The following is a 19,398-nucleotide window of genomic DNA, read 5'->3' as shown; positions in this document are numbered from 1 at the left end:
ACTTATCTGATCAAGTGACAAGTGGAAAGTGATAAGTAATAGCTTCGGCTATACTTATCTGATCAAGTGATAAAGTGATAAGTTATAGCTTCGGCTATACTTATCTGATCAAGTGACAAAGTGATAAGTGATAGCTTCAGCTACACTTATCTGATCAAGTGACAAGTGGAAAGTGATAAGTGATAGCTTCGGCTACACTTATCTGATCAAGTGACAAGTGAAAAGTGATAAGTGATAGCTTCGGCTATACTTATCTGATCAAGAGACAAAGTGATAAGTGATAGCTTTAGCTACACTTATCTGATCAAGAGACAAAGTGATAAGTGGCTACACTTATCTGATCAAGAAACAAAGTGATAAGTGGCTACACTTATCTGATCAAGGGACAAGTGATAAGTGATCATACGTAAGACCATAGTTATACTATGGCAAAGTGAAAGTGAAGTACTCAATTTTCCGTGACCGTTCCCTAATTTGATTAAGGATGGTAAGTGACAAATGGGCCCAAAAGAATTAAAGTAAATGGATAAGTGGTAGTGTATTTATATCAGGACGATGTTGTTATTCAAACTAAAGTGATATTTTCATTGCTAAATTGAGAATTTCATAAATGTGTTATTGAATGGTATAATCAATAAACATTGAGTTAAATGGTAAATACGTATTAGTTTTGAATTTGATGTCATTGAATTGTACGTGAATTAAATGGAAATTTCTAGTGATATGATTTAAATTATGAGCATGAGAAATTGCGAATTGAATGAAATGGAAATGAAGCATTAAATTGCATGAGTATGTATCGGGTCTCGCAGGCCCTAATTATTATGATTATAATATTTTGAGGATATATTGTGAAAAGTTATAGAAACATGTTAATTATTTTTGAAAGTTTTAATTTTGATGAAATTTTATAACTCGGTTAAATACGTTTACAAGTGTATGTGTTTTGGTAATGCCTCGTACCCTATTCCGGTGTTGGATACGGGTAAGGGGTGTTACATCTTCATCCTACTTCAACTCAGCCAATACCCGGAGAAAAAGAATTTCAACTTCAATGGAAAATTATGATAAGCTAAAGAGAAAGGCATTGCCCCAGCGGGGTTCTTTTTCTTTTTTTTTCTTCTTTTTCCCTTTTTTGTTTTTTTTTTGTTTTCTCTTTTTTTTGGATTGAATCTGCACTTATAGGATTAGGCAAGTCCTGGTCATCTCTTTCGATCAGAATCAATATTATTCCAGATAAACTTCCACTTTCATTTTGTATGCGAAAGATCTTCTTTGGCATCAGGTTTCTCTCATAGAGCCTTTTGGGGCGAAATTTAACTATGACGAGAAAATTTTAGATATTCCTCTTCAATTAGGATGAAATCCAACAAAAATACGGAAAAATTACAACTTGACTTCAACGGAATAAGCCAGGAGAAGAAGGTATTGCCCCGGTAAAGAATTCTAACTACATCGTTCATGATGTGAATCTTGAACATACTGCAGATTTTTAATGTGTTATTGCTCAGATTACAATATCAGTGCCTAACCTGGGCATATTCTGGTATAACCATACGAAGACATCTTCGAACTCTCGAAGTAACTTTACAAGGTCTTGCTTCATTTCTCCGGTTATGCATGTTCTCTTAAAGTCACAATCTCTATTGTCTCTTCAAAAGGTAAAAATTATTCTCTTCTTGCTCTACCATCCTCAACAAGTCTGGAGATAGGCTACAATCTATGTCATTTCCAAAGTCATGAAATCCTTCTAAACACATGTTTTACTCAAAAGAGGATTCTGAATCTGTAGCAGCGTCACTCACGTCATTGATATTTGGGGACCCGTAATAAATACCAAAAAAAAATACAAAAGAAATGTATAAATTTATGAACAACTATTTATACAATATGATTATGAATGAATGAATCATGTGGAAGAAAATCCAAAAGAATGAAAGAATAACTTTTCAGACAGACTGGAAGAATATTGGTTCAAAAAAAATGATCGCAATGATGCATTTCATTAAAATAATGACATTTAGACATGAGCCTATTTCACAAAGGAATTCTTATTGCCTCTAGGCTAAAAACAACAAGTGTGTTTTGAACATTACTCTAAATAAGTCCTAAATACTACAGAGATTTCTTTTGCAGTCTAATTGTTTAGGACACTCCCAAGTTTATAAGTATGGATATCTAATAAGGTCCCTTTTCAATTATGTCTTCATGTATGGCATTGATGTGAACGTTCTCCTACACTTTTTCATACATCGCATTCACCCCATTATCAATATGATTGGGTAGTGAATTTCCTGCACTCGATGAATCCTCAAATCTAACAATGTCCATATTGATTAGCCTTTCAACCAATTTCTTGAAAGCGGTGCAATTTTCTATCGAATGCCCCGCAATTCCTGCGTGGTATTCACACTGAGCATTTGCATTATACCATTTAGGAAATGGGGGAAACATCGGTTTCAAATAGAAGGGAGACACCACGTGTGCATTAAATAGGCTTTGATACAGCTCACTATAAGACATCAGTATAGGCGTGAACTGAAGTCCTTCTGTATTTGTCTTCGTGTAAGATTCTCGCTTTAAAGGGCTCTGACGGTTAGTGATTTCTGTCTTTGGTCGGCCCACAGTGACTGGTTTTGAGTGACCCTTTTTATATCTACCTACATTATCCCCCTTATTCCCCTTCTTCCTTGGGGCCTTTAAAGTATTGATTTGAGAGTTCCACTCTCGCCCTTTCCGTTTGTAACGATCTTCGAATTGTTTTGGGAACTTCACCCTCGCTTGTTTTGTATCTGCTTGATCATCAATGACAACAGGATTAGTTAAATTGCCCATCGAGTTGGATCCTGAGCCAGTCTGGAAATTCACCGGTGTCGAGGTGCTGGTCTGATATTGGGGTCGGATGTTAACAATTACCCTTTGTGGATATGCATTTGGTTGTGCTAGGGTATTTGTTGGGGTGAAGCCTGAAGGATATGTAGGGTCTTCATTATTATCCCCAAAGTGGACCGTTAGGGTCTTTCCTCTTTCTAACCCTCTAGCCAATAACTGGGTTAACTGGCACATTATATTTCTTTGGAATTCTAACAACTGATCTTTCATATCTTGCTAAAATTTGGTCAATTGCTCCTGCATTCGCACCTGCATTTGCTCTAATTTCTCCAACCTTTGGTCCATTTCTCTAATCTTTGCTTGAGTGCCGTGAGGGTGTTCGTTTTCCAATTTAACTGAAATAATTTTACTCAATTAGGCTATTTCAATAGATTTTAATGCATATGATGCAATGTAATGCAAATGCATGAGATGAATACAAAAAGAGACGTTGATTCTGATTCAATTCCATTTAGAAAACTTTTCTAGAAGACAAATTTCTTTACATAAAGCGGATACATATATACGACTTTGCCCTCATACTCCAAGCGAGGACATCTTCTTCTTCTTCATCTGGATGCTAAGATAAATCTTGCGAATTCTTCAAAATGGGTATCTCCTCTACCTCTTTTTTACTTGATCCTGGTTATAATCCAACGTCTGCCCATCCCCGTAATGCTCCTCAATTTCTTTAAGGTAGTTGGAATGTCAAAAACTCTTGAATAATCAGCTTGACCTTGAGGCACGAAGTAAAGTTATGTATTCCTCCATCACCCTTCTTTTATCACGTTTTCTTGGACCATATTCGGACAACCATATTGTCATCCACTTTATCAAGAAACCCATTTTCTTATGACAAGCTCTCTATTTAGCAACCGAACGTGAATCAACACCTCTTTTCTATAATGAAATACCATGCAGTCAAAATGTCATGCATTCAAAACAAAACACAATAAGTTAGTAACAAGTATAAACATTAAATCCAATACAATCAAGAAATAATAAAAACTCCTAGCCAGGTATCTACTAAGGTTCAAAGTAATTCTACCTAGGGTGGGTTCCTAAGGTTCACTATATGAGGTTTTGGCTTCTAGAGCAAGGGTACCCGAACCAGCAGATTCCTCGATCCTCACCTATTATAGGCTCATATGGACCGTGTTCGGTTCACGGGAATACATTTCCCTATGGCTGCACGGAGATGAAAATCTCACGAAGACATAGGTACGGATGTATCCCGAAAGCGATCCACTACCCTGTACGGAGGTGAAAACCTCACGAAGGACTAGCTTCTCACTCCCACTTAAAGGGGTAAAATTGACCATGAAATGCAAAAATGCAAATAAACCAACAGACTTAAACCAACCAAACAAGCATATGACAATTAAAACTAATGAATGCAAAGAGAAAATCAGGTTTTAAAACAACTTTAATTTTCGACAAAAAAAAAGACAAAAGATAATCAATTCATGGCTCGACTCTCTAATAGTCCCCAGTGGAGTCGCCAAGCTGTCGAAACCATTTTTTTGAAAACAAAAATAAGTTATCGACTTTAAAAACAAAAATTGGAGTCGCCACCGATCCTTGATTGAGGTGTGATCGGCTCACCTTAAAAACAATTTTGGTCTGTGAAATTTGAGAAACCAGGTTCGGGAGTCAGTTATGCACGAGGAAGGGTTAGCACCCTCGTAATGCCCAAAAATCGGTACCAAATTTGATTATTTTATGTCTTGATGTCGAAAATTTGAAAAGAGTTAAAATAAAAATTTTAAACTCGAGAATGAATTAAAATGATAAACATTCTTATTTCAAAGAAATAAAACATCACATCCAGTGAGTTAGGGCACAATATTTTTAAATCTTCAAAATCAAGTTCGTCTTTGGTTTTTGAAATTCTTATTTCGAGTTGATAAAATGTCACGACCTGTAAGTTAGGACCCGACATTCTTGGATTCCCGAGAATAAGCTTTTATTTGAAATCTTTGTGAATTTATTACAAAATAAATATTTGGTTTTCCAAATTCATCGAAAAATAATCACAATCTAGTAAGTTAGGACACGATCTTTCTCGAGAATCAAGAATGCCAAATATTTAAAATTTAAAAAACAATTTTAACGCTTTGACAAAACCAAAATATATTTTCTTTGAAAACATGATAAAATACAAATGCATATATATATATGTATTCAAAAATCATGAAAAATGAATTAATAATAAAATATACATACATTTTAGAAATAATAAACATAAAAACGTATAAATATAATATATTAGTAAATTATGAAAATATGAAAATATATACATAAAAAACATGCCAAAATATATTTATAATAATTTGAATAATGTATAAACATGCATATTATAAAAGAAATATATATAGGATTATAAAATATGAAAAATGTATAAATAATATAAAATAATAATGTATGTACGTATGTATGTAAAAACTAAGAAAATAAAATAATAATAGAATATGTTTGTGTATTCATTTAAAGATCATTTAAAATATATACATATATATTATAATAAAAAAAACATATGCGTGTATATGCATAAATATAATAATAAAAAATATAATATATGTATATATATATAAAATAAATAAAATATATATATAATAAGATACATATGCGCATAAATATATGTAATAATAATAAATAACATTGTAAAAATAATAATGTAATAACAATATCGATAATATATAATAAAAAATAAACCTAAAACTACTAATTAGGGATCAAACTGTAAAATAAACAGAATTAAAAGGCTGAATTTAAAGATATAAAACACTAAAAAGGGCTAAATTAAAATGCGCGCAACAGGGAAGGATTGAAAGGGAAATTAATCCCATCTTCTAAAATGCTGCGCAACAACACGAACCAAATTAAAACAGTAATAAAATATTTGCGAAATTTAAAAGAAATAAAAAGACAATTTTAAAGCACTGTAAAAACAAAAGGGACCAATTGCGCAAATTATCCACTTGATGCCCTATATAAGCCTATTTTAAAACCCTAAAACACCACTCATCTGCCATTTCAAGTGTTTGCGCCGCAGCCTCCCTTTCTCTGCCGTTCTCCCAACTCCGAACAAATAACGACGAATGAGGGCGCCCAACGACGGTCAGTCCTCCTTTCCTTCTTCTCTTTATTTATTTTTGTTTTAGGATAACAAAAGAAAAACAAAATAAAGTGAAAACAGTAAAAGAACAGAACAAAATCTGTTACCTTCCAAAATAGTTTTCTTTCTCTTGTATTTCTTGTTAATTTTCATACAAAATTTTTGCTAATCCCTATTACATAAATCAATTCCCTTTATATAGCCCCCCAATCCTTTTACCAGTTTTTGCCCTGTCTCTCTTGCTGATATCGTTCGTGGCTTATTGCAGGTGCGTACTAGAGGAGACATGTGCGGCGTGCGCGCGGAGGGCTGAACGTGGGCAGTTACTGCGACGTGTGTGGGGTGCGACTGCTGATTGCTGCGATGTGGGGCGTGCACGACGTTAGGGTAGCTGCTGTTAACCACTATTTAAGGTTAGATTGGGATTTGGGGTTTGGTTTAGTGATTTGGGCCTTATTGGGCCAAATGTAATTGGGTTAGATTGATTAATTTGGGTCCCGGGCATCAATTGGGTATTACAGTATTTTTTATAGTTTAAAACTAATCCAAGATAGAAGATATGCTAGAGTTATGATTCAAACGGATAATTTGGAGGCAATCAAGGCCATTCAGGAATCTTCTTTGGCGAATTTGAGCTCTGCCCTTATTAGATGTATTCATTATCTATTAGAGAGAGTTGTAACATATTTCTAGAGACTACAATAAAATTGTTGATTGCATGGCTAAATTGACCTTTGATACGAACCATAGTCTGAAAATGTTTATAGAGATTCCAAGGGACATGCCAACTATATCTACTGTTGTTCAAGCAAAAGATAATCTTGTTCACAAAATTTTTTGTATAATTAATTTAATTGCTATTTTTTTTATTTGTTTGGTGGTTTTTAACAAATTTAATGTGAATTATTAAAATAATTGTTAAGGATTAATTATATTCATAATTTGAGTTAAGCCAAAATTAAATTTCAGGAAACATAGTGATAATAGCTTAACTACAAAAGTATCATTTTTATAATTCAACTATTTTGACTTTTTCATAAAAAAGACTATTGAAAACAAAAAAGAAATTTATGCTTGTTGAAGGTGAAGTTTATAAATAAAGTAATTCCTTCTGTCGTGTATCCCCGATTAATGCAACCTCAGATGCTTCAATTGTTGATTCGAGTATTGAGCGAAAGGTTACACCTATGAGTCTGTATTGTGGGTCAACCTTACAACACTAGTATCAATAGACGGCATAGAGGGGGGATAGGGGGAAAGAAGGGAGAAAGGGGGAAGGAGGGGCATCCTAATGAGATACTAATCTCAAGACACAAAAGGGGGTATGACTAGACCTGACCATGGGTCAACCCGAATTCACTAAAAGACAATTTTTTTTTGTTTTTGAATGTTATTTTCTTATTATTTTCTCCTTATTTTGCTACAATTTTACTATTATGTTGCTTCTATTTTATTGTTATTATTTGGATATTGTATAAAACTTATTTTATTGTTAATTTTGTTATTATTTTAAAGACCTTTGTTATTTTTGTTATTATTTTAGAGGCATTTGCTTGTTAAGTTGTATTTATCTTAATGTTATTTAAGTTTACATATTTTTTAAATTTTATTTTCAATTTGTTGGGAAATATTTATTTTGATGTTTTTATAATTTTTGATGTATTATATATATTTAAAAATTATATAAACAATTAATACAAGCAGGACGGATCGGGCCCAGGTTTTAGCATTTTTATTCGGGTCGGGCTTGGATAAAATTTTAGGCCCGTTTTTTAGACCGGACCGAATCTAGTAAATGGGCTTAAATTTTTAATTGAGCCCGACCTAAACCCGACCCGACCCATGAGCATCTCTAAATATGGAATTGCCATAAGTAAAAAAAAAAAGGAAACATTAACTATTTGACTTTTTCACTATCTTGTACAGTAATAAACACTTTAGCTATTAAATACAAAGTTCTTTATTTACGCCATATATATACCTTACATTTAGTCCATCATTTATAAAATATTTTAATTATTGGATAAACTATTAAAATAATAATTTTTGTTTATCTGACATTATATTAGTAATTTATATTTGAAATGTTATGTCTTAATCATTTACGTTATTGTATTATAACATTTTAGTCATTGAACATTAATTGTCATTAGTGGTGTAATGGTAAGTTGACGTGGTACGTTAAAGTATCATTTCAAACAAAAAATTTTAGGTTAAATTATACAATTGATCGCTATATTTTTTTCATTTTGAGTAATTTAATTTTTCTTTTATGTTTTTTGGACTTTCCTCTCTTTTTTTCATTCTCCTCTCTTTCTCCCTCTGTTTTTCTCACTTCTCCATTTGTTTAATGTAGTTTTTTCTATGTTTTTTATTTGTTAAAATTAGTCCCTATACTTTTTTTAACAATTTAATTTTTTTATTTTCCTTTTCTTTTTTCCCTTTATTTTTCTCACTTTTCATATTCTTTACTGCAGAAATATAATCTTTGCCCACAAAAAAAAAACCAAGTCATTATTTTTTTTACATGATTCCTAAATTAAATTTCACTCAAAAATCGAATATCAATAATTCTTAATCAAATCTCAATTTGAATATAATCTAATTTTAAAACTAAAATTGGATTTAACTAATCAATATAAAAACCATATCTTTAACCAAATCTAAACATAAATTGAATTCTTTATATTCAAACCAATTTTTTCTCATTTCCAAACTTTTAAAGAATCCTATAGATTATTCTTTTCCTTTTCTTTTATTTTCTAATGAATAAAATTAAGTAAACGATAAATTTGATCTAAACCTTATTGGATATTCCCAAGCAAACTTGATTGGAAGTTGAGCATGGATGAACCGAAGAGAAAAAGGAAGCTTGGAACTAAATTGGTTTCGGTAAAGTTGAGGATAAGTTTCATATGGTGGTCGTTTTAATCATTGAGAGTGTAAAGCTCATTTGAAGAATCCATGAAACAACGTAGTTTCGAGAGGGCAAGAATGCTGTAGGTAAGATAGATAAGGTGGTCGTGGGGGTTGGTTAGGAGGTTAAGGGAATGGGCTTGGGAAACTTTTTTGAGGGTGAATTGTCATAATTCACGACTAGCAAGGTCTTTGACTGAGGCGAGCTTGTAGACTAGGTCATTGAGAGATCCAAATTAGTTCGTTAAAGCGATGATGGACGATGAGGGTTTGTAATTATGGGGTGAGAATATGCGAAGCAAGTTTTATTTTGGTTTCAGCTTTTGCCTGTTCTTTTTTCATAAACATAATTTTTTTTAACAAAATGGAAAATATAGAAAAACTACGTTAAAAGAGATGGAGAAGGGAGGAAAACAGAGGAAAGAGCAGAAAAGAATAAAAAATAAAGAAAAAAACAAGAAAAATTAAAATAGCATAAAAGATAAAAAAATTAAATTGCTCAAAACGAAAAATATGGGGACCAATTGTATAATTTAACCTAATTTTTTGTTTGAAATGATGATTTAACATGTCGTGTCAGCTTACAGTTACACCGCTAACAACAATTAACAGCTCAATGACTAAAATGTTACAACATATTAACGTAAGTGACTAAAATGTAACTTGAGGTAAACAAAAGTGACTATATATAATATATATTGTATTTATTTGAAAAGTATATAATAAATAATTTAAAGTACGTCAACACTAATTTACATCTTTACATAAAGTATAGGAGACCGAAACCTGGAACTTTTTCTTCCACCCCACATTTTCAACATCAACATTAAACTTCATTCTAACAAAAATAAAAATAGATACTCTTTGTTCCTGTATTTATGATAAAACTTTTCAATACCAACTTATTTCCCATTCTTACACATTTATAAATGCTCTTAATTTTTTTAGGTAATAAAAATTTAAAGGAAATGTCAATTTTTTCTTTTAAAAAAAGAAATGGGTCATTTTTTTCAAACTTTTTGAAGAAAGCTAGTGAAAGCGTATCTTGGAGGATGCATTTTCACTGTGAAAATACATTTTACAGGGTGTGCCTTTTAATTTATTTATTTTTAACATATAAGCTTGTTTGGTTAGATAATTAGATGTTAATGGTTTTATCCTCAAGTCCCGACTTTGATTCCTCTATTACACACATTTGTATTTTTTATTTCATGTTTCAAGCTTTTTTTTGTTAATTTTAATTAATGTTTTTATTTCTTCAGGTCCTTTGTTAGATGTTTAAATAATAGTGATTTCATCATTGAATCTCAAGTTTGATTCCTCTTCTAAGCATATTTATATTTTTTGTTTCATGTCGTTTCAAGTTTTTTTTAATCTTTTTAATTAATATTTTTAATTAATAAATATATTTTTTCCATTTTTTATTTTTAATTAATAACTCTTTTATTTATAAAATCAAATAATAAATATGTAATTATATAATAAAAATATATATTTTATATTTATCATTATATTAAAAATATTTGAAATTAATAACTTCTTAATTTATATGAATAAATTAATAACTATATATATACTACATTTGTCATTATGTTAAATATATTTTATTTTTAAAAACATCAACTAATTTTTTGATATATTTTTCTTTATATATAATATTTATATGTCAAATATTTATTTTCTTCACCTATATTGAGGGTATGGTGATTTCTAATATTATAAAATCAAATAATTATTTCAAATGTCATTATTATTTTTATATGTAAAATATTTCAAATATCATTGTTTTTTCATCTACTTTGTGGGTATGATATTTCAATTATTTTTATATGTGAAATATTTCAATTAATTATTTCAAATAGACATACAAAAATATATAATACTAAAATTTTCTACGCTCATGATATGAATTGAAAAATAAATATTACTCATAAAAATTATATTTACTAAAAATAATGATATTTGCATAATTATTTGATTTTATAACTAAAAGAGTTATTAATTAAAAAGATGAATCAAAAATAAAAAAAACTTGAAATAATATATTTATTAATTTAAAAAATGATTAAAAATAAAAAAGCTTGAAACATATGAAATAAAAAATACAAATGTGCTTTAGGGCGAATATTTGATTGAGTCGAGTCGAATCGAGTAAAAAAATTTCGTGTTAGTCGAGTTGGCGAATCCTATTTTAGCAACCAAACTCAATTTGAATTTTTTTTCGAATCGAATCGAGTTAAAAAATTTTGAGTCAAGTCGAATTGAGTTAACAAATCCTATTATTTATACTCAATGTTACGTTTATATGGACCAATTATTTAATTAGTAGATGAAGTAAAAGATTAGTTAACCACATAAACGATATAATGATTTTCCCTTCTAACTTAATGAGTAAACATCTATCAAAATGATGTAGTTTTGTCTTTTCTTATTTGGATTTTTAGATAACTCGAATTGTGCAATTCATATTCGAGTTAAACCGGAAAGTTTAATTTTTTATTCGAGTTGACCCGAATAACTTGATTGACTCAAATAACTCAAACTATTTAATTCAAAATTTAAAATTTTTATCGATTTTTTCGAATCGAATCAGATTTTATTCACCCCTAATGTGCTTAGAAGCTTAAGACTCAAGGATGAAATCACTATTATTTATCCATTTAACCAAAAGAGCTGATATGATAAAAATATTTGTAATACCCGATTTTAGTCCGGGTCTAAAAGGCCCAAATTACAAGTAGGCCTATATGGCCCAAAAATAAAACACAGGCCCAATTTGCGGTGGCCCAAGATCGTCAGAAACCTTAGGGTTTCTAATCTTCAATAGCGCCGCAAGACAAGTCCTCCGAATCTCCGCGATCTCCACCTGCAAGGAAACAAACAGCAAAAGGAAAGAAAATCAAAGATTTGCAGATCAAACAGATTTTCTTTTGATTTCTTTTTATTCTTATTTCGGCTATAAAAAGCCATTAAGAACACTGTAATAAGGATCCGAAATTGGAAAATCAATAAGAAAGAGCAGGTATTCTTATACCAACAGATAGTCAAATACCGAGAAAGCAAGAAACCAATCTAAAGGTCTACATTTTTGCTTACTTTCGTTTACGGTTTTTTTTATATTCCCATGGTACTAAAATAAATAGGAAAAAAAAGAGAAACAACCTGTGTTTTGAGCCCCGAACGCCGTGAACGGCCGATGAACCGTCTTCGAGGAAAGATGGCCAGAAATCGAAAGGTTTTTGGGCTTTTGAGGTGTTTTTATGAATCTTTTGAGGGTTTTGAGCCTGGATTTATGTTCAAGGGCTTTGGAGGGATCGGATCTAAATTTTCCCTTTTCCGGCCACCGCATATGGCGGTGTCGGCGCCGGAGATCGACGGCCGGCGCCGTGGCCAGTGACCGGGCTTTAGGCTGGTGCCCGGAGGAGAAGGGAGAGGTTGAGAGCTTTTTTAGTTTTTTTTTTTTAAACAGAAAGGGGAAAATGAAATTTTTGAAGGTTGTTTGGCTTAAATAGCCTAGTGAAACGGCGCCGTTTCACTTGGCCTCCCCAGGTGCCAAAACGGCGTCGTTTTGGGGAGGCCGATCCGACTCCGACCCGACTAGGCCTAGGATCTGCGAGTTTTTGAGCGGAGGGGTAAATTGCGCTTTTAGTCCCTCCGCCTTTTAATATATTTACAATTTGGTTTCTTTATAACTTAAAATTTATCCCGTTAATTTTTTTTTCAATTCCAATCTAGTCCTTTTTGAACGGCGCCGTTTTAGAGGAGAAGGGAAAATTTCTCTTTCAGCCCCTCTATGTAATTCGCGCATTTAAATGGGTCATCTGATATTCAATTATTTGCGAATTTGCCCCAATTTTTTATTTTACAATTCAATTTTGTTTTTTTTGTTTTTTTCATTAATTAATAATGTAATTATGATTTTCTTATGTATTTATTTTTCTTTTTTATATATATGTATATTTATGTATATATTTATTCCCATATATATATACGCCTATTTTTGAATATAATGAAATTATTATTTAATTTATTTTTATATAATTGTATAAATGTATATACGTACATATTTATTTTTTTCCTCAAACTAATTTTTTTTTATATTTATATATATACATATTTATTTTTGATAATGTATTTATTATTTTTAAATCTATATATATATTTTTAAAAAAACAAATATTCTTTTATGCTTATAAATACGTATATATCTATGTTTTTTATTTTCGAAAATACTTAAATACCTACTTATTTTAACATATATTTTATAATTTATATGTATATATATTTTCATATTTTTCTTTATTTTCATAAATGCATTATGTATTTTTTTTATATAAATTTTTATAATCTAAATTTTATATATAAATTCATGTGTATTATTCATAGTTTTAATGTATATGTCATGTACCTTTTATTCTTTATATTTTTGTGTTTATTTTCTATTTGTTCATTTATTTGTGTTTTCATTTATATTACCTTTTTTATTTTGCTAGTTTATTTAATACTTTGCATGTCATTGACTTTTTTTTTCCTTATGTATATTTGTTTCATTTATTTATTTGTTTATATTATTTCTATGCCATTATTGTATTTATTATTGTTGTACTTGTTATTGTGGCATTTATACATACAACAGAACATTACATCATCTTTTTACTCGATTTTAAAAAATAGAACTTTTCAAAATAGAGATAATACTCGTATTTAGGATTTTCAAGAAGATTGAGCCCTAACGTATTGGGTTCTGATTTTCTTCGTAAAATCTAACAATAGATGATTGCTCTTTAAATCAAACAAAATAAAACTTGTCATTGGGATTTCAATATGTTGTGTCCTAACGTATTGGATGTGACATGTTGATTTCTCGTGATAAATATTTTTTTAAACAATAATAAAGGAAATATTGAATGTTTGGGATTTTAAGGAATTGTGCCCTAACGTATTGGGCTGCGATTTCTTCATAAATTTTAAACAATTAAGTATTTTCTTTAATTTTATCACACAAGTTTTTTTGGATAAACTCATTTTGAAGAAATAAAATATTGTGCCCTAACGTATTGGGTGTGATGTTTTCTGTTTCTAAATGAGGGCGTCTTAATAATTAATTTAATTAAGGATTGCATTTTTTTTACCATCGACGTTAAGACATTTATTAATCAACTTGGTACCAATTTTTGGGCGTACGGGGGTGCTAATCCTTCCTCGTACGTAACTGACTCCCGAACTCGTTTTTTCTAAAACTCGTAGACCAAAGTCGTTTTTAGGTGTTCCAATCACACCTTAATAAAAGATTGGTGGCAACTTCAAATTTTCATCGACATCTAATTTTTGTTTTTTTTCCAAAAATAAAAATAGTTTCGACAATATTAATAAAAAAATCTTGAAACAACATGAAATAAAAATACAAATGTTGTGGGAGAAAAATCAAACCCAATATTTTAAAAAAAATCACTAATATTTAACCATCGAGATGATATGTAAAAAGAAAGAAAGAAAGAACTAATATATTTCCTTAAATTTTGAGAAAATGAACTATTTCTCTAATTTAAAAAAAAAACAACTGAATGTATAAAATTGAAAGTAGTTTTTGTATGAGTGAAGGTGAAGAAATTAAAAAAGAAAAAAAAACAAAAGCAGTATGTATTTGCATGTGTGTGATACAAGAAGTGAAACATTTTAGTAGAATAAAACAAAAATTTGTTTGTAAACAGAGTGGAATGATTATTTAAAAATAAAAATAGACATTAAGGACGGATTTGGCTGTGATTAATATAAAAATAAGGATAAGAAGACTGTGATATTTGGCTAAACCCACCACCATCCAAATATACCCTTGTGGGCGTATCAATTGTGGACCACCATTGGAAATGGCAACATCATAGCGAGATCAACACAATTCACACGCTCCTTTCAAATTACGTCATACGTACATGCTGTAAATCTTTTTTAATGAAACATATTAACCTATTAAAATGTAATTAGTTTTTTCAAAACTCTTAAAATGACATGTTATAATATCCTGCATCTGTTAGTATAATTTTGTAAGATTTTCAAGTAAATTAATGTCTGATTTCAGTCGGCTTTTTAATTATGAATAGGTTGCATCTCTTACAACCCATTAAGCATAAAGTAATCTAAATAAGTTTTAATCTGCTGTTAAATAAACTGCAGATTGAGTCACATGTTTCATGTCTGGGGTGCACAAGGGATTAAACAAATATATTACTATAATAATAATATTTGGGGAGAAGGAGGAGGCGCAAGTGATACACACACGGTTATGGTGCGTGTGGGGTTTAAATTCAAGTGAATAATAATTTCACAAAAATCTATGGGAGGGGGGATTGACCTATGGGGATAGAGAGGGGGAGGGGGTTATAAATTTAGGACAAAACCAACCCACTTGCGTGTCTCAAACACAAATCCCAGCAGCACCATTGGTTTGGAGTTTGACAACATCAAAATCACCTTTCTGGGTTTTCAGTTTTCACTTCCCAAATGGAAGAAGGAAGAGGGACTGACAAAGGTGAAATGAAACACCAACAAGAGAACACTGTCGATTGGAGAGGCAGACCTTCCAATCCTAAGAAGCATGGCGGCATGTCTGCTGCTGCATTTGTTCTTGGTTTGTTCTCTTTCTCCTTCTCTCTCTCTTTGTTAAATGTTGTCTTCTATAATTAAGCTATTACATGAAGATTCTTGTGTCTGAAAATAAAGTATTTTTCGATGATCATTTACGTACCCTACTATTGCCCAGTCCAGCCATCGTGTCTATATTTTTTTCCCGAAAAAAATTGAGGTGAGAGCAAGCCATCGCTCTCATAAATGGTTGAAAGAGACCAGTCAGGTCAGGTTTGAACCCTAGTGATATTATGAGTTGGTCAACCCATGTTGACCTCCATGTCTATATTTAAGTTCCTTCAGATCTACATAAATACATATTATAGATCAGTTGTTGTTTAAGTTTTGTTTGAAAAAGTGGGTTATTTTGTGGCTAATTCATAGACTTGAGACATATTATTTTTGAGGGTTAGTCTTAATAATGTTCATGTATGTATTATAGTTTTAGGGTGACAGCATGGTTATAGAGAAAAAGACATGGTTTGGTTCTCTGTCATCACAATTAGGTAATATATAATAAAGGAAAAGTGTGATGTGGATAATGCAGGGCTACAAGCATTTGAGATAATGGGAATAGCAGCCGTAGGGAACAACCTTATAACATATTTGATAAACGAGATGCATTTCTCGCTGTCAAAGTCAGCAAACATAGTGACAAACTTTGTTGGAACAATCTTCCTTTTGGCCCTCCTTGGTGGTTATCTTTCCGACTCTCATCTTGGGTGCTTCTGGACCATCATTCTCTTCGGCTTTGTGGAGCTTTCTGTAAGCTTCCCCCGCCCCCCCTTTTATACTGTTCATAATGCTTCATTTTATACACGTCAATTAGACTATGACACACCATCTAAAATATATTTATTTAAATGATATCTTATCATTTCACCATCAAGAATGCATACAATTATATACTATCAACACTGTACCATATGCAGTAGAAGTTTGGCCTACACTGTGCCACTCCTTTTTCATCTTTATTCATTTATAAGAATAAACTCACATGATATCTTTTCATTTAAAGTAAGTTATTTGTTTTATTTTTAATGAATGACATCACAGTAAACTTGATATTAATTTGATTTAATTTAATTTATACATTTTTACAAACTTTTACAAACTACCTGAATTTTATGATTAAAAAAATGGAATATTAATTAAAATGGTTGTGTATTTCATCATTAATTTGTTTCTTTCTAAATGTATATAGGGTTTCATATTACTGTCAGTCCAAGCTCATCTTCCTCAACTAAAGCCAGCCAAGTGCAACATGTTAACTGATGGAGACATGTGTGAAGAAGCAAAAGGCTTCAAGGCCTTGATTTTCTTTGTGGCACTTTACTTGGTGGCATTAGGAAGTGGATGTGTGAAACCCAACATGATTGCTCATGGGGCTGATCAGTTCAATCTTCAAACCAATCCCTCACACTCTAAGAAGCTCTCAACCTACTTCAATGCTGCCTATTTTGCCTTCTCCATGGGTGAACTCATTGCCCTAACTGTTCTAGTATGGATCCAAACCCATGCCGGTATGGATGTCGGGTTCGGAGTTTCGGCCGCCGCCATGGCCATGGGACTAATCGTTGTGGTTTCCGGGACATTGTATTACAGAAACAAGCCTCCTCAAGGAAGCATCTTCACTCCCATCGCTCAAGTTTTTGTTGCTGCCATGTTAAAGAGGAAACAAATTAATCCAGAGCTGATGATCAATGGAGATCAAAACCGAGCTGAATCTGGAAATGTGGTTCAGACACAAAGGTTCAGGTTCTTAGACAAGGCGTGCATCAAAGTTGAAGATGGAAGCAATACAAAGGAAAGTCCATGGAGATTGTGCAGTGTTACACAAGTGGAGCAAGTGAAGATATTGATTTCAGTGATTCCTATATTTGCTTGCACCATTGTTTTCAATACCGTTTTGGCTCAACTACAAACATTCTCAGTGCAACAAGGAAGTGCAATGGATACTCAGCTAACCAAGTCTTTCCATATCCCACCAGCTTCCCTTCAGTCGATCCCTTACATCATACTCATCTTCCTAGTCCCATTATACGACAAGTTCTTCGTCCCTTTTGCCAGGAAGATTACCGGTCACGAATCCGGAATTTCGCCTCTACAGAGGATAGGCTCGGGTCTTTTTCTCTCAACCTTTTCGATGATTGCCGCGGCACTTATGGAGAAGAAGAGAAGGGACTCGGCTTTGGGTTCGGGCGAAATAATATCCATCTTTTGGATCACCCCACAGTTCTTAATCTTCGGATTATCGGAGATGCTTACTGCGGTTGGCCTAATTGAGTTCTTCTACAAGCAATCCTTGCAAGGGATGCAAGCATTTCTGATGGCAATGACCTATTGTTCTTACTCATTTGGGTTCTACTTGAGCTCAGTACTGGTTTCTCTAGTAAATAAGATCACATCTTCTTCTTCGAAAGGCGGTTGGCTTAGCGACAACGATCTCAATAAAGACAGACTAGACCTTTTCTACTGGTTGCTAGCAGTCATTAGCTTCCTCAACTTCCTAAACTATCTCTTCTGGGCTAGATGGCATTCTCACTCTTCTGCACCACCCACCATACAAAATGAAGCAGATGGGATGGGGTTGAACCATTACATCTTGACCAAACATTCAAAAGATGTAGTAGATGAGAATATACCATAAACATGGGACATTATGGCAATTATCTACCACTAATAGTATTGTATTATATATGAACAAGTATTATTATACCATGCAAAAAGGCTCTTTAAGAACTATACAAGTTGTTTAGAAAAAAGTGCTCTTTAAGAACTATACAAGTTGTTTAGAAAAAAGTAAACATTTCAGGCCACCTTTTGTTAGTGGCAAACTGGAAATCAAGCGTAATCTCGTTTGTTTGACTAATAATGGATTTGATATCATAGGTAAAAAAAATTAGCTAAAATAAATAGACTGCTTTATTATGTGATAGTTGGGAAATTTAGGAGGAAAAAGAAGATGCCCCTTTTAGAAATGAAGGGTCCCAATGGATCACTATCAACTTTGTTCTTGAGCCATTCACAAAGATTCAATGCATCCTCCTACTGCTCGCCTTTTATCCATTCATCAAGTCATTCAGAGCAGCTTTCGGTTTCCATTAGATGACAAGAAAAGAATATGAAAGTTGCAACTGGTGACATACCTAGCTGGAAGGTTTAAGGGGGCCACTTGTTTTAGAGCTGGTATGTCAAACTACTGTCTGTGATGCATGAATATGCAACATAATCAAGCTCCAATAGATTAAGTCAACTGGGGGAAAAAGGAGGCCTAAGACATCCATTAGCAAATTTTTTGAGAAGTGACCCACTTCTTACCATATGCTAAGAGACATGTCTCAAACATGTCCTTATGCTGGAGCTTGGCCCCCACTGCAACATACTTCACTATCAGTCTCCTCATAAAGCCCACTAGATTTCATTATGTTTTAGTTGCGAGACTGACTAGGAACCAGACAGAAACACTTGTTGATGGATGGAATTGAGTAAGACTATGATTTTATTTCAACAAATTATTTAAAACATTTAATTTTTTTTATATAAAAATATTTCAATTATTTAATTTTGACAAAGCCCGAACAACAAACACAACTAGTACAACTCAAATCCAAGCTACACTTAAGACAATGAATACCCTAAACCATCAAACTTTCACATGAAGTTTCACCTCTAAGTTGTTTAAATTTACTTAAAACACTCCAGCCAAGAATTTTAAAAAATTTAAAGCACTAAAACTAATAAAAGAAAAGGACAAATGGAGACCTCTATTTATATTTTGACTCCCATCACATCTACAGTATAGCTCATATTACATTAATGGTTAAAATTCAAAACCTATCTACAAATTAGAATTTTAAAGAATTTAAACT

General features: G+C 31.9%; 1 protein-coding gene and 1 long non-coding RNA gene across 2 annotated transcripts; both read left to right on the top strand.

The window, feature by feature from the left end:
- Window positions 1–5,891: 5,891 nt before the first annotated feature.
- LOC121222386 (uncharacterized) lies at window positions 5,892–6,506 on the top strand. The gene is made up of 2 exons (XR_005919652.1): window positions 5,892–5,991; window positions 6,258–6,506. It is a non-coding gene; the product is annotated as an uncharacterized lncRNA (long non-coding RNA).
- An 8,796-nt stretch (window positions 6,507–15,302) lies between these two features.
- Window positions 15,303–18,464, top strand: LOC107914199 (protein NRT1/ PTR FAMILY 4.3). Its single transcript, XM_016843014.2, has 3 exons — window positions 15,303–15,530; window positions 16,074–16,291; window positions 16,731–18,464. The coding sequence occupies exons 1-3, from the start codon at window positions 15,404–15,406 to the stop codon at window positions 18,174–18,176; spliced, it is 1,791 nt and encodes a 596-aa protein (XP_016698503.1). The 5' UTR covers window positions 15,303–15,403; the 3' UTR covers window positions 18,177–18,464.
- The last annotated feature ends 934 nt before the right edge of the window (window positions 18,465–19,398 follow it).

The sequence above is a fragment of the Gossypium hirsutum genome, chromosome D10 (assembly GCF_007990345.1).
Source record: "Gossypium hirsutum isolate 1008001.06 chromosome D10, Gossypium_hirsutum_v2.1, whole genome shotgun sequence".
Classification (NCBI taxonomy): Eukaryota; Viridiplantae; Streptophyta; class Magnoliopsida; order Malvales; family Malvaceae; genus Gossypium; species Gossypium hirsutum.
The sequence above is the reverse complement of the archived record's forward strand: the minus strand, read 5'-3'. Positions and strand labels throughout refer to the sequence as shown.

Bases quoted from the DNA above. Each gene is read 5' to 3' on its own strand.
- LOC107914199 (XM_016843014.2), top strand. From the start codon at position 15,404: ATGGAAGAAGGAAGAGGGACTGACAAAGGTGAAATGAAACACCAACAA. The intron at 15,531-16,073 runs GTTTGTTCTCTT...TGGATAATGCAG, and splicing joins TGCTGCTGCATTTGTTCTTG to GGCTACAAGCATTTGAGATA. The intron at 16,292-16,730 runs GTAAGCTTCCCC...AAATGTATATAG, and splicing joins TCGGCTTTGTGGAGCTTTCT to GGTTTCATATTACTGTCAGT.